The following is a 15,388-nucleotide window of genomic DNA, read 5'->3' on the forward strand; positions in this document are numbered from 1 at the left end:
ACCCCGTGAACCCTGAGGAACTCAGGCTCGCCCCTCCCGGGTCGCCGTCCCCCATCTGTGAGCCCCCGGGGAGCGGTGCCCGGCGCACCCCAGGGCCCGTCTTCCCCGGTGATAGCGCGGCCTTTCGCAGTGCAGCTGCGCCTCCCCGTGCCCCACGCCGGGTGCTGCACCGGATCCCCGCACCCCCTCCCGCGTCTGCTTCCAGAAAGCTCCGGGTCTATTCCCCAGCATTCTTCGGGCGTGAGTCACGCAGGTTTGCAGCCAGCCCTAAAGGGGGTGTATACGAGGCAGAGCGCTATAAATACGGGCGCCGCACGCTCACCACGCCGCGTCGCCAGGAGGAGCCCACGGGCGCCACTGACCGGTGAGAGGTCCCCACCTTTCCTACCCCAGCGCGGATCCTCTCCGGGACCAATGGGCGGGCGGGTGTCAGGCAGGCGACAGAGGACGATTGCTAGTAGTCGTAGGGCTGTCGGAGGTGCGCCAGGATGGAGGGGAGTCGGGGGAGCCTGGGAAGGCGGGTAGCCCGACCACCGGGCAGCGGAGCAGAGGGTCAGATCGCTGGGGTCGGGGCTCAGGCTGGGGCTCGGCTCATCAGCTGCAACCACAGTTCTGTGGGTAAATGGGACAGGTGTAAAGATCCTCGTTTTTTGCAAAGACTGGGGAAACCGAGACGTGGGAAACTGACGTCTACAGCCAGAGGCCCAGGTTGATGAGTGGCAGAGTCCGCCAGCACATAGGCCCTTTCTGCAGCATCTTCCCCGTCAGGGTACCATCTCCCCAGTGGTGATTGTCAGCTTGCGTGCCTGAGTCATCTCCTTTGCCTCAGAATTTTCTAGTTCTCTGGATAGTGTGTTTACAGATGTTTTAAATATATGTTGCCGCCACTCAGTCCTACTCTTTCTGCTTCCCGCTGCACCACGGCACATCAGAGGGAAGTCACACCACCTCCACCAGGCGTCAGACGTCTGCTTCACCCGTCTCAGTTCACAGATGATAATCTGAGGCCTGGAGAGGGTTAGGACGTCTCCAAATATAAGCAGCAAGTAGGTGTCAGAAATGAGATTAGCACCAGAGCCTCTGAACCTTCCAGAATTTCTGGACCTAATTAAAAAAAAGAAGTTGATTATTATTATTAAAAGAGAAAGGAATCTTAAAATGATGCTCATGACAATGTTCATTATAGTAGTGGGAACTTACGATTTAAACGTCTAGCCTGATGGGGTAGCAAAATAACGTATATCACAAAATGGGCTATATTATTATAAATGTGCTTTTAAAGAATGGTTGATATAGTGGATATAAGGAATCCGATTGTATATAAATGCATAGGAAATAGAAGAAAATATGCCACAGTGGTAATGTCTGCCTCTGGATGGTATGAGTTACAGGTAAATTGTTTTCTTCATGGTTTAGTTTTCTACATCTGGGAGGGAGTGGGGTCGGAGCTCTAAACTCTGCAGTGTATAAGCTGTGTGGCGGCTTGTTTAGGTTCCCGAGACCTCCCCAGGCTCCCTCTGCACAGTTGACGCCCTCCTGGGGGAACAGGCTGCCCAGCGATGGTGGGAAGGGGAGGGCCTTGGCATGGGTCCTCTAATCAGGGCAGTTGCCAGCCAGGCACCCGGGCCAGCAGCTGAGAGGGGAGGCCAATCAGTGCAAAGTGACAGCAGGTGGCAGCGCAGCCTGGACTAGCCGTGTCAATATCACCTGCAAGCTTGTTAGGAAAGCAGATTCTGGATCAGAATCAGCATTTTAGCAAAACCCATTCCCTCCCCCGCCCCGCCCCCTCCACCCAGTGATTGGTAGGTACTTCACAGTAGCGGGTCAGTTCACTAAGACGAAGCCTCTGTGTGCCTGCTTCCGTTCCTCTGCCCCTCCCCACACCTGCCACCTCTCCCACTTCCCCGAGGGGTACTGCCAGTGCCCACACTCAGTCCTACATCAAACGGTGAGGTGCTCAGAAGTCACTATGACCCTGTGTTTACAGAACACACTCCTGTCTCCGAGGTCTATGTCACGTCTGTTTTACAGACAAAGAAACTGGGGCTCAGAGCCTTAAGTGACTTGGTGTCAAGGAAAGAACCCTGGAGAGCTGGGTTCTCATCCCGGAGTTGCCACAAGCCTTGGGGAGCCCCATCCTGTCTCTGGGTTCTGCACCCCCTCTGGAGCCGAGGGACCGAGTAGAAGACTGATCTCTCCTCTGGCTCTGAGGTCAATGGCTCCCCAGGAACCCTAGACTCTTAGGGAGAGACCTGGGCTGGCTGCTCGGTTTCCAGGCTCCTCCTCTAGTGCTCTGGCCTTCGGCTGCCCTCCCTCCCCTTTCCTCAGGCTACATACCCTGTCTTCCGAATATCTCAGAGGTCAGTGCTACCAGGGACCTCATCCAGAATGGTATCTTTTGCTGGCTTTCTCTCTGGTGTGACAAAGGCTCTGTTCGTGTGTGAGGCGTTCCAGGCCTCAGTGAGCAGCTGGGGCAGCGCTCGCTAGAGCAGGACCTTCTGACGGGCCTGAAATAGTGCCCTGCTCAGCTGCCCACCCTGTCTTTGGGGAAGGCAATGATCTGCTCTTTCTTCCATGCTGCTAATCTGCTCTGTGCAGTAGGTCCTCGAACCACAACTGGGCTGCCTTGCTGATTGCTTTCATGGAGAGGCTTGCCTATTAATGTTCCATCAAACATCCAGACGGGCCTGCCGAGCTGAGAGCAGTTTTTGGATGTGAACGACTTCAGGAAGTGGGCACCCCCTCCTTGTTCCATCATGGGAAATGGGTGACTTCAGATACGGACTTGGGATGGGGGAGGGGTGGGCTGCAGTGGGAGGGGTTTCTGTTTTATGTAACCACTTTGGCTTCTGGGAAAGGGCCTATTGTATAAGAGCAGGCTGTCCCCAGGCTCAGGGCAGGCAGCCCAGAGTGGTGGCAGGAACACCTTGGCAGGGCACCCTGCTGTGGATTTGGAGGGAACAGGCCATGTGAAAGGGACCTGGCAGGGCCATGTCCTCCCAGAGGGACCCTAGGGAGGTACCGGAGCCCAAGTGCCCCTTGCTCCCAGTGTTAACTGTTTGACTTTGCCCCTCCCTCTCTGCTTCCTGAACACAAAGTCGTTTCCTCTGGCTCCACTCTCTGTGTAGACCCCTAATCCACGCAGCCTGGTGCAAGTCCCACACGAGGGGTGACACACACAGGGTTTTATTTTCCTGTGCCGGCCCCAAGGGTTGGCTGCCATGCTCAGACCCTCGGGACCAGTTTCAGGTGGTGCTGAGGCCCACGGGGGAAGTGCCGTGACTGATCCAGGGTACAGCTGTGGGTGGGCTCAGTGATGCATGTGGGGTGGGGGTGAGCTCTGGGGTGCAGTCCCCACTTGACGGAGGGGAAGGAGAGGACCAGGTGAGTAATCCAAGAGAGGTGTCTCCGGGGTGTGTCTGATACGAACAGGAGTCATCAGGTAGACCCCTTTCTGGAGGCAGAAAGTGTGTGAGCCTTGCTCAGGCACGTCGAGCTGCCACGGGGGTGGAGGGGGAGGAGAGCTTGGACCTGAGCCCAGGGCTCTAAATCCAAAACTCCTGTTTCTTTCGCATTAGACTGCTGTCCTGTGGTCCTTCCCTGTACCCACCGCCTCCACTTTCTTTTGGAAGTGTCTGCTGTCAAGTCTGATATTTTCTCCCAACTTCCACGGGGATAAAAAGGCAGTGATGCCAGTGGAGAGGGGTAGCTAATAGCGAGGCCTCCGCGGGCTCCTGGGCAGCTGCTGCCGGCGGGCTGTCCAGCCGTTACCATGACAGTGTCCTGCTCTCTATAAACAGAAGCGTGCGAGGACTCCAGAATCACAGGAGACAAGATGAAGACGCTACTGCTGGTGGTGGGGCTGCTGATGACCTGGGAGGATGGGCAGGTGCTGGGCGACAAGGTGGTCTCAGACAGAGAGCTCCAGGGTAAGTAGGCAAGAGTGCCCCTCTGCGCACACTTCCTCCTTGTCAGGGCCCCAAGGACTAGAGGCCATGTGAACCTGTGCGTGACGTCGTGTTGGCTCCGCTGGGCCCCTCCATGAGCCTCTTCTCCCCGGCCACCTGGCAAGGCTCTTGGTGGCCAGCTTGGCTTCCAGGTGTTTCCGGGGGCATCAAAGCATTTGCTGGCTGCTGTGTCTCACCCATCGCTTCCCTTTCCAGTCCCCACAGCCCGATGCCCACACCCCCCCACGAGGGCACATGAAGCCTGGACCACTGGAGCCTTTGAGGAGCTCCCCTTTTGAGTTCCCATAGCATTTAGAATGTGCCTCTCCACCTTCCCATCCAGAAAACCATGCTCTGTCTCCTCTGCTCATGGGCACAGGAGAAATACCATTCAATATGAGGCTCATCATCCCTCAGAGCCCAGCTGGGGGTCCCCTCTTCTGCCAGGCCTTGCCTAAAACCCTTTGTCCCTCCAAGTCACTCTCACCCTACTAGCTGACCCATCCTCTGGGTGGGAGTTAAAAACCCGACTTTGAGATCAGACCTAGGTATGAGTCTGGCCTTGCCACTCCCCCGCTGTGTAACCCTGGGCGGGTGTCTTGACCTCTCTGTGCTCCTTCATCCCCATCTGTGCAGTGGGGACGATGGTGGTGCGGGGGGTTAAGGAAAGTGCACGTGAGGTGTCTGGCTCTGTGCTGGGCCCTGAGAAGCAGTGGCTGCATTTGTTACATGGTGTTGTGTCCTGGTCACAGCGTTCTTGGGGAACTGTGCTACTGCTTCACCATTGTGTCTCCGTCACTGCGAACTGAAGAAGTTCAGATGTTTGGTTACACTGAATTCCAGAAAGACTTGTATCCAAAAGAATAACACTTCCTGTTTTGATGCTTAAGTGCTGACCCTTCCAGGATGGTTTTCCTCTCGAAAATGTTCTGCTGGGGCTGGGCAGGCGTGACAGCCAGCCAGTAGGGGTGTAGGGCCGCCGTCCCTCCTCTGGGGTGTGTCTGCCCCGATGGTTTGTGTTTCTGAGCAGCTGGTGCAGTCGATTCTTGGACTCTGGGTCCACGATGAGCCCTGTGACGGGAACCTGTGTCAGAGCATTGCTGGGGCCTGGAGGCTGCCTGCCAGGCAGTTCCCAGCCTCCACGGCCCCTGGACCACTGCCTTTCTGGCCGTCCCAGCTGGTTCCAGAGTTAGGTTGCCAGTGCTATCCCTTCCTCTCACCATATTCTACTTCCCTGCCCTTCTCTTTCAGAAATGTCCACTGAGGGGACTAAGTACATTAACAAGGAAATTAAAAATGCCTTCAAGGGAGTAAAACAGATAAAGAACCTCATAGAACATACAAACGATGAGCGCAAATCTCTGCTCATCAGCTTAGAGGAAGCCAAGAAGAAGAAAGAGGTAAGGAGAGCCAGGCGGCCCTGTGCCTGCCTTGAACCTCCCTGCTGCGGGGCGGGGAGGGGGTGGGGAGCAGTCCCTGCTCCTCCTGCTGTGTCCCGCTGGGTTGCCACATTGACCCTCTGTCTTCCCAGGGCTGTGTCACCTCGCCCTGGGACTAGTTAAGAAATAGGGCCCTGCCTGGTGTAGCTCAGTGGATTGAGCTCAGGCCTGCGAACCACATGATCACAGTTCAATTCCCAGTCAGGGCACATGCCTGGGTTGCAGGCCAGTTCCCAGCAGGGGACACATCAGAGGCAACCGTACATTGATATTTCTCTCCCTCTCTCCTTCCCTTCTCCTCTAAAGATAAATAAATAAAATCTTTAAAAAGAAATAGGGAGAGTTTATTTGCTTTTGAAAGCTTCCAAGGGTGAGCTCTTAGACTTGCTTCTGTTATAAGCCTGGCCCAGGCCCTGATACCCAGGGTCGCTTCAATAGATTTTTTCAAACCGTGACTGTGGGTGAGTTCCAAGGTAGGCTTTGGGTAGGGTCTGCCACAGGGCGGGAGGGGGGTGGCGCCCTGCTTTCAGAAAGCTCATCTAGTAGGGGCGATGCCTTTGGGACGAGGGTGAGCACCCGTGGCCCCAGGGCTGTCTAGAGGGCTGGGCAACTTCATACAGAGACACCTAAGTCCAAGAGAGAGCGCGGTGGCTCTAGGCTGTGCTTAATGATTCGGGAAAATGAAAACACTATGATTCCATAAACAATTTATTTTAAATTGACTTATTTAAATTCGACCATGATGCATAGTCGAAGCATGTTAAAGGCCCTGAGAAGTTCTGCAGTAAAGAAACCCATGTCCCCTCATTTAACCCAGTGTTTTCTGAATCAAAATGGCCAGGAAACCATTTTTGTTTTTCCTTCTAGCTAATAGCACAGTTTCATGGAAGCCACGTAAGGCAATGCTGGCCTGGGTGCAGCTCCAACTGTCTTCGAGACTTTCTGCCCACCCTTGGCCTCGGCGTTGGTTCTCCCCACTCCGTGAGAACCCTCATAGCTCCCGTCCTCATGTGCGTATGGTTAAGGTTGGAGTTTGATATCTGACAATCCAGATTTTACAACAAAGCGCCTCAAGGTTGGAAAAAGACTCCATTTACTTCTTAGCTGAGGCATACGTGAACCTGAAAGGAAGGAGGTGAGCAGCTGACGCTGGCCCACGGGCTCCCTACGTAGGCGGTCCTTCCCTGGCACAGAGCAGGGTGCAGAGAGCAAGCAGGACGAAGATCGCCTGACCTGAACTCCTCCTGGTCAGGTCTTCAGTGTGTCTTCGTGGTCTCCTTCATTCTTCTTTGGAGAGTAACATACCTACTCATCAAGATTTTAATATACAAAAGTAGAGATGCAGCAGTTTTTCTATCATCCTTACCACTTAAGGACAATTCACTGTTAACGTGAGATCTATTTCTTATGACATTTTTCCTCAGTTTTTTTGGAAACATATTTTGATATATTTATTTACCTTTTGCTATTCTTTTTAAAAATAATTTTTAAAGATTTTATTTATTTATCTTTAGAGGGGAAGGGAAGGAGAGAGGGAGAGAAATATCAATGTATGGTTGCCTCTCGTGTGTCCCCTGCTGGGAACTGGCCTGCAACCCAGGCATGTGCCCTGACTGGGAATCGAACCGCGATCCTCTGGTTCACAGGCCCGCGCTCAATCCACTAAACTACACCAGCCAGGGCTTCCTCTGTTTTTTTGACAGATCATGAATTTTTAACATAAAAAATGCTTACTATGATAGTGAAACTTATTAAAAACATCCCTTGTAATCGTTTGTGTGTGCCACAAGCTGCTTGGCTGGCCCCCGAGTTTGGAGCATCCGAGTTCATTCTGGTGTTGTCATTGTCGTTGTTGCCCTACACACGTGGGGCAACAAATATGTTCAGGCATAAGGCTTTGTCCTTTATTGCAGGAGTTCCTTGGCACAGATTCTTAGAGAATTGTTGGTTCAGACAACATGGGCATGTCAGAAAGCTTGGGTGGTTGTGGCGACTTTGGTGTTGAAAGCTTGCCTGTTCCTGGTATGTGCCAGGGACCATGTTCCAATAGAAACATAAGATTCAGGGAGCTGCAGAAGTTTTGAGAGATGACCTCTAAATGCCAGGAGTTGAGCATAGCAAGTGAGGTCTGAATGAGAGGTAACTCCTGGGGCGGTGTGAGAGAAGGGGATGTCCATGTGGGTTTCGGGGCTGGGGACTAAGGAACAGTTGGGTCTTGAAGATGAAAAGATGTTTAGAGCTAAGTGGGCAGGGATTCCATGTGGGCAGCAGAGGGAACAAATGAGCCAGAGCGAGGGTGGAAATTAGCACACTGTGTGGCCAGACGTGGGAAGGTCTGCCTGGGCTGCGGGAGGCCCGGTGCGCCGCGCGTGCTTGGGAAGGGTAGAGCCTGTGACTTCTCTGGGGCTAACCTGGCATCGTGTCCTGCTGTAGGATGCCCTGACCAACACGAAGGATACTGAAATGAAGCTGAAGGCGTCCCAGGAGGTGTGCAATGACACCATGACGGCCCTCTGGGAGGAGTGCAAGCCCTGCCTGAAACAGACCTGCATGAAGTTCTACGCGCGCGTCTGCAGAAGCGGCTCGGGGATGGTTGGCCACCAGGTGAGAAGCACACACGCTGCTTGAGGGCAGCCTGGGCTCTGAGTGGGAGTGAGGAGACCCGGATGAAATGTGCTTCTGCTATTCTGCACCCAGTTCCAACGTGTGGGAGTTCTCGGACACCAGCTGGGTGTCCTGCACTTCGACTCAATTCCGACACTACCTCTCTGGAGACAGCATCAGACCCCAGAGTCGAAGGGCCCAACCCAGTTCCACGAGACTGCCCCACAGCCCCTTCAGACGCTCATCACAAGCCCAGGTTGTCACCTGTGTTCTGACTGTTAGGCTATAGGTCAGCAGTTCCAGAACCCCTTCCCCAATTGATTTGCTAAAGCAGCTCACAAAACTTAGAGAAACACTTTGCTTGTGTACATTGTAAAAGGAACAGCCAGATGGAAGACATGCATGGGGCAAAGTACAGGAGAGGGCAGGTAGCTCCCAGGCTCTCTCCAGGTGCACCTCTCTCCCCAAGTCTCCCGTGCTCACCGCCCCGCAAACTCTCCAAACCCTGTCCTTTTGGGGTTTTATGGAGGCTTCATTAACATAAGCATGATCGATGAAATCATTGGCCATTCGAGATGGATTCGACCTCCAGCTCCTCTCCCCTCCCGAGAAATCAGGGTGTGGGACTAAAAGTTCCGACCTTCTAATTATGGTTGGTTTCCCCAGCAACCAGACTCCATCCTTCAGTGTTTTTCAGAAGTCATCTCATTAATATTGCAAACGACACCTTTATTGTTCTCATCACAGGAAATTCACAGGATTTTAGGAGCTCTTTGCTAGGAAGGGTCAAAGACCAAATATATATTTCTTGCAAGTATCATAAGTCACAGTATTGCAGCTTCATTTCACAGATGCAGTTGATTAGTTCTGGCTGCATCTGGGCCCAGAGTGCCAGTAGCAATTGGTAATGTCTGCTGCAAGTGCAGAAACAGAAGATTGGGAAAAACACCTGTGCCGGGTATTTGCCACCTCTTAGAAGAGGAATCCAGCAGTTAGTTACTTGCTGGGTTATGTAAACTGCTTCATGGTATGATGGAAGGAATTGAGAATTTTTAGTGCGTTACTATGGATCCCATCCTTTCCCGTGGGCCTCGATAATTGGGGCTCATAGATTTTGCTGCTCACTGAAGACATATCACTTGGGCCTTGGCCCAGCAAGAGTGGGGACCACCGGTGGCCAAAGAAGACAGCAGATCAGTCTCAAGGGATGGACTTGAGGGTCTTCCTAAACTGTTCTCTGTTGGGATGGGTGGAATGGCAGGGCACGGGCCTGACAGTTCAGAAACCAGGGAGCCAGCCCAGTGGTGCCTTTGGCCATGTGCTCACATGCCATGTGACTCCGAGGAGACCAAAGTGCAGTGAGGAGCTGGCCCACCCATCTCAACAGGGGGCTGGTGTGGGAGGTCGGGGCTCGAGTGGGCTCCTGCTGACTGTCCCCACTCTGCCTGTCACAGCTGGAGGAGTTCCTGAACCAGAGCTCTCCTTTCTACTTCTGGATGAACGGTGACCGCATCGACTCCCTGCTGGAGAATGACCGGCAGCAGACCCACATCTTAGACACCATGGAGGACAGGTTCAGCCGGGCAAGCCGAATCATGGATGAGCTTTTCCACAACAGATTCTTCACCCGGGATCTCCTGGATTTCTCCCACTCTTCACCCTTCGGCTCATCCCCGAGGAGGCCTCTCTACCTCAACCCCAAGTCCCGCTTTGCCCGAAACATAATGCGTTTCCCCATGTTCGGGCCCCCAAGCTTCCAGGACATGTTCCAGCCCTTCTTTGACATGTTACACCAGGCTCAGGAAGCCATGGATGTCCACATCCACCGACCTCTCTTCCACTTCCCAATGGATGAGCTCACAGCAGGTGAGGAAGATGCCTCGCCCTCCTAAGAAGGGACGGAACCAACAATTTGTCAACAAACCCACTAGACGCTAAGATCTGTTGTGGGACTCGGTGTGTGCCCTCTTGACTTCCCACTAGCAACCCTGTGAGGGCGGCATCAGCCCCATTTAGGGAGGGGAAAACAGCAACAGAGAATTAAAGGAGTACATCCAAGGTTTTCCAGCTGGTAGTTGGAACCACTCAAATCTAGCCTCAAAGGACTTGGAGTTTCCCATGGTCCCTTGCAGCAGCTGGTGGGCATCACATTGGGCCCTTCCTCTAGAGAACCAGACCCCTTTTACTTGTAACTCAGCTGGTTTTCTGTGGACATCGTATGTATATTGGCAACAAATTATATACCCTTAAGAAAGCTGTTCATGGTGGTAACCTTAGGACCTAGTAGGGATTGGGCACACAATATTTCTTGAATGAGTGAAGTCTAACATGAACATGAACCGCCAATACCTCCAGAAGTGATTTCCTTCATGGAACCAGTAGGCATTGACTGGCCAACACTGCCTCCTAAATGCTATAGTTTGACTGACAGTGGGGTTTGGCCTCCGATGGATTGGAAACAGGGGAGGGTGCTGAACTGAATCAGCATCCACTGCACATTCACAACGGAAGAGCCCTGGGTTTCAAGGAGGCTGTAAGGAGGACCCCATTCCTGCCTTCAAGGGGCTTGTTGACTGGCTAGGGGGAGAGAAGTGAGTCAGGTAAAATGCAGAGCAAAATGGGTTGTGATGCCAAAGACAGGTGCAAATAGTTAGGGGAGTGTAGAGGCAGGACAGGGCTCATGGGGGGGGGGGCACACCCAGCTGCGGGAACCCCCGGAACCACCTCCTAGCGCCTCTGCAGGGAGCCCTGATCAGAGGCCTGGGTCTGCGGGCCAGTCCAACCAGCTCTGCCTGCAAAGCCACCTCCAAGGGCCAGACAGTAGTGCGGAAGGGCTCAGGGAGATCAGGGAGACCGGCCTGTCACTGTATCGCTTTGTACGATCCCTCCACATGACCTCCTCCTCCCCCGTGTCTCCAGAAGGCAATGATAACCGCACGGTGTGCAAGGAGATCCGTCACAACTCCACAGGATGCCTGCGGATGAAGGACCAGTGTGCCAAGTGCCAGGAGATCTTGTCAGTGGGTGAGTCTGGGAGCCGTGGGTCCCTGGTGCCTCGGCAGGGCTGCCTTTATGGGTCAGGCAGATGGGAGTTCAAATTCCAGCTCAGCTGTGCTCCAGCCGTGGCACCAGAGCAGGGCCTTTGCCTCCTTCTGCCGGGGCCCTTATCTGCAGACGAGGATTCGGAGGGGGAGTTGTCCCTGAAGTCAGGAAATAGTGTGTAAGGTGCCTGCCAAGCCCTCCAGCGCGTGGTCGGCAGGAAGTCATGTGAGGGGCTGCTCTTCTTTTAAACAGCTGCCATCTTTGATTTCTTTGTTATTCTTTCCCAAGGGCCATAGTGGACATCTTCATTTTTTCCTGCAGACGATGACATCTTAAACAGTATGTTTTCTGTTTAGCAAACACTTACCATGTGCCAGGCACCATTCTGAATACTTTGCAAACAGCTACTTATTTCCTCGGAATGACCCTGAGTTGGATACAGTTAATGTCCTTTTCCTACCGAGGTAGAAACTCAGTCAAAGGGAGGTGAAGTGACTCCCCAAGATTACAGGACACCCACACAGGGAGCCAGGCATTGGGCATGCGCCCCTAGCCGGTGCTTTGTGTTCTGTCCCCAGCATGCATGGCCACTGATGGTGGTCCCTTAGCCTCCCAGCAACACGGCCTTTGGTTGGTTAGTCCCCAAGGCCGAGGAAACAGCCCCTCTCAACTTTACCAGATCTGGACATCGGCTGGTTTCCTCCTACTTGAGACAACAGCTCTAATAGCACCTAGCACACTTCCTGGCCCACAATAGTCTAGGGTCAGACAGAGTTCATTGTTTCTCTCATAAGTTAAGAATCAAACTCGTGGCTTTGCTCCGTTTAATACATTTGGGTTTGCCGGGGAAGGTCTTCAGAGTCTGATGAAATATTCTAGCCTCCTTTCTGTTACGTTAGGAGCCACTGCAAAAATAAACCCAAGGGTTATAGGAGGCTGATGGGTGAAAAAGTGTAGATGAGCACCCAGCCAGGCCTCCTGGACTGTTCCCGTAAAATGTCGCGGTTGGACTGGCGTGACTATGTAGTGTCTCACCACAGCAAAGTCGTGTGAGGGCCGGAAGGGAAGACATACCGTTGCCTGGGCTCAGACTGGCACTGCTGGCCCTGACCCGAGTGGTCTCTGGTCACAGCTGACCTTCTCTATCGACATCGAGGGACACGTAGGGCCCCTTATTTAAGATTCCTGCAGCCATATTATGGGCACTACCCTGAAACTCCAGACTGGAACTTCCCAGCTCCCTCACCGTGGACATCTTAGACCAGATCATCCTCTGTCATTAGGGGCTGTCTTCTGCCCTGTAGGATGTCTGGCTGCATTCCTGGCATCTGCCACTAGGTGCCAGTGGCTGCCCCCTCTCAGGTGTGACAACCCAAAATGTGTGCACACCTAGCCATACATCCCCTGGGGGCAGCGCCCCCTTCCCCCAGAGGCTCCCCCAGACTGAGTCTATGTTCTCAATGACTGCTCATTTTTAACTTATTTCCTGGTAAAAAAAAATTAAGATTGTTCATTATCTATTTTTTCCAACCTGGCTTCTTGCTAGTAATTCTATTTCTTGCCCCTCCTAACGTTTATTTTAATACAAATGATTGCATTTAATACTGGGTGCAATGATTACATTTAATAGAAATGATTCTCATTCTTTGGTGTGAAAAGATCTGCTTTTCCATGAGTTGTTTGGGCTTGACATGCTCTCCTTGGAAGATTTTTGAAAAATTTAGGGGGAGAAAAAACAGTAGTTTTTTAGAGATAGTGGGTAGTTTTCAGCTCTTATCAATCTGACAACCCGCAGTGGGCACACAGGGACCCCAAGGAATGAACCCTGTCTTCCTGCCCTTCTGGTGAGCTTGGTGACCAGCAGTGGTGGGTCGGTGGGACACCAGGACCCCCAGACACCAGGCTGCTGTGCTTTGTGACTTGAGGGTCCTGGCCAGCTCTTGTGCAGAGTGAACCCAGGGGGCCAGAATTCCCAACTCTGCAGCTAAGCCCAAAAGACGAGCTTGGAGAGTTTTCCAGACCCACAGATGGTAGATAGGAACAGTCTAAACGGAGGAGTTAAAGCCCTGGATTCAATCCCAGGCCCATGAACTATTTATGACTTCAGGCTGGTGATTTACTTTTGTGGGCCTCAGTTTCGTCATTGGTGAAAAAAATCTTTATTGGTTGGTCTTAGAACACATCTGATTATTACAGATAATGGGTATCTAAAGTACTTGTGTGGTAGCTGGTCCATTGCAGGTGCCACACGAACAGTAGCTATGGGTCACTTTGCCCTCTTTGGAAGTGACTCACTGGGGGGCTAGGGCAGCCGGAGCGGCTGCAGGGCTAGCACACAGAGCGCTGAGTGCAGTCGGCGCCGCACACCACCATCCTCCCGTGAGGTCACGAAACATGCTGTTTAGTTCAGCTGACACTGTTTTCCGGAACAGAGGCCACATGTTGAGTGACATTCATGGCTTGATGACAAACATTTGGGGCCCAGCCCCAGCCCTGCTTTAGGTCCTGGCTGTGGGAACTGATTTGCATCCGGGTCTCTTTTCTTTTTGCCGTGCCCGGGCAGACTGTTCATCCAGCGACCCTGCCCAGAGCCAGCTGCGGCAGGAGCTGAACAGGTCCCTGCAGCTGGCAGAGATGTTCACCAAGAAGTACGACGAGCTGCTGCAGTCCTACCAGCAGACTATGCTCAACACCTCCGCGCTGCTGAAGGAGCTCAACGAGCAGTTCAACTGGGTCTCCCAGCTGGCTAACCTCACCCAAAGTGAAGACGACTTCTCTCTCCAGGTCACCACGGTGAGTCTCGTCCTACAGCCGGGGCCCCGAGGTGCGATCCGGAGGCAAAATAGGATGAAGATATAAAGGGGCACTTGTGCTTTTCATGGCACATTTGTCCTACGGCAGGAGACGTAAGACTTTCATGTGCACCGTTGCATGGAAGCCTCAACACCCTGAGGCGCAACGTCATGACCCCAGGTTGGCGGTGAGGAAAGTGCGAGAGGTTCAACACCGGCTCGAGGGCGAACGACTAGGCGTTGGAACCGTCTGCCTGCCTGTGGACAACGTGCTCTTTCCGCAAGCTGCCTTGCTGCCCCGTAACGTGTGGGACAGCTCAGAATTAGTGCATCCTTCTCCACCAGTGATAAAAAAGCGTCTCTCTTTGTATTTTCTTTCCCTGATTCCTTTGTATTGCAGCCAGGCCAGTGGCTGCCCAAAGAAAACATGGTGGCTTGGAACCCATTTTCTGTTCCACAGGGTTCCCCCCGGGGCTTGTCATTTGCGGTGACATTTACACCTACCAAGTGTCTCTGCGTTCGGGCGTTTCTTTCCAGCAAGTTGTCCACATGTCGAGATCAGTAAAAAGTCATGGGGTCAACGGTCCAGGTTGAAGCCTGACTTTTGTTGCCAAATGAGTCCAGCGGTTTAGCCTTTCTCTCACCTTTGCTCCCTCCAGGTGGCTTCCCACAGTTCTGACTCCAGCGTTCCCTCTGGCTTCACAAAGGTGGTTCTGAAGCTCTTCGATTCCGACCCCATCATAGTGACTGTCCCAGAAGAAGTCTCCAGGAACAATCCTAAATTTATGGAGACCGTGGCAGAGAAAGCTCTGCGGGAATATCGCCAAAAGTACCAGTGAGTGTGTGGGCCTTAGCTGCCTGCTGTCCTCCCAGGCCCAATGGGTCCCTGGGAGCCAAAAAAGGGCCAAGTAGCCAGCCTGGGAGTGACTGCCAGACCCAAATCCAGGAAACCACTGGGGCTTTTAATTTCCCTTTGGAGGATGTGTTTTCTTGGTTGATAAGAATGTGAGTGTTGGTTGCGGCCTCTCGGTGATTATGGAGCCCTCACCTTCTCCCCGCCTCCACTTTTTTTTCAGGGAGGAGTGAACCTTGCTTTTCCAAGAATGGGGGTGTCTGAATCCAGTGCCTCCCCACCGCCCCAGCAAGAGCTCTGCATGTCCCCCAGCGACCAGGCCCTGGCCTCGAGGCCCCCTGGACCCCACCCGGCCGCTCCTCCCTCTGGACCCTGCGCTCTAAAGCCCACTCTTGCTGCTCACGGGACGGACCTCCCCCACGTGCCACTAATTCAATAAAGCTGCCTATACGCTCTGCAGTGTCCTCTTCTTCTGCGGGGCTGTCCCACCTCCCGTGCACCCTCATTTGGTTACAGAGAATCGAAAAGAGGAAGAAGCAGCGGCTAACACGGTATGGGGTGTCATGGCGTTGAGAAGAAAAGGAGTGTAATGACTAAGCTGGTCCAGTTCAAGGGTTTCCTTTTTCCAGGAAGAGATACGTCCCAACAGCCCACTAAAGTACATTTCTGAAAAGGGGGCCTTTTCCACGCCACTATAGAACTGCCGTTGTG

At 53.1% G+C, this 15,388-nt stretch overlaps 1 protein-coding gene across 3 annotated transcripts; it reads left to right on the plus strand.

Moving 5' to 3' along the window:
• Positions 1-257: 257 nt before the first annotated feature.
• On the plus strand, positions 258-15,132 carry CLU (clusterin). Of its 3 annotated transcripts, none has more exons than XM_037042239.1 (9): positions 258-364; positions 3,801-3,929; positions 5,199-5,347; positions 7,820-7,990; positions 9,445-9,856; positions 10,910-11,014; positions 13,596-13,825; positions 14,484-14,659; positions 14,901-15,132. In XM_037042239.1, exons 2-9 carry the CDS (start codon positions 3,836-3,838, stop codon positions 14,908-14,910), a joined length of 1,347 nt encoding a protein of 448 aa, XP_036898134.1. In that variant the 5' UTR covers positions 258-364; positions 3,801-3,835; the 3' UTR covers positions 14,911-15,132. The 3 variants fall into 3 exon arrangements, with proteins under 3 accessions (XP_036898134.1, XP_036898131.1, XP_036898132.1); XM_037042236.1 differs by lacking the exon at positions 258-364 and adding an exon at positions 3,161-3,249; XM_037042237.1 differs by lacking the exon at positions 258-364 and adding an exon at positions 3,163-3,249 and having other exon boundaries at positions 14,484-14,664; positions 14,896-15,132.
• Positions 15,133-15,388: the final 256 nt, after the last annotated feature.

The sequence above is a fragment of the Sturnira hondurensis genome, unplaced genomic scaffold (genome assembly GCF_014824575.4).
Source record: "Sturnira hondurensis isolate 20B ecotype Veracruz unplaced genomic scaffold, ASM1482457v3 Scaffold0003693, whole genome shotgun sequence".
In the NCBI taxonomy this organism is placed as follows: domain Eukaryota; kingdom Metazoa; phylum Chordata; class Mammalia; order Chiroptera; family Phyllostomidae; genus Sturnira; species Sturnira hondurensis.

Coding starts and splice junctions, on each gene's coding strand:
- CLU (XM_037042236.1), top strand. CDS start 3,222: ATGCTCAGACCCTCGGGACCAGTTTCAG. Junction 3,250..3,800: donor ACCCTCGGGACCAGTTTCAG/GTGGTGCTGAGG, acceptor CTCTATAAACAG/AAGCGTGCGAGGACTCCAGA. Junction 7,991..9,444: donor CGGGGATGGTTGGCCACCAG/GTGAGAAGCACA, acceptor TGCCTGTCACAG/CTGGAGGAGTTCCTGAACCA.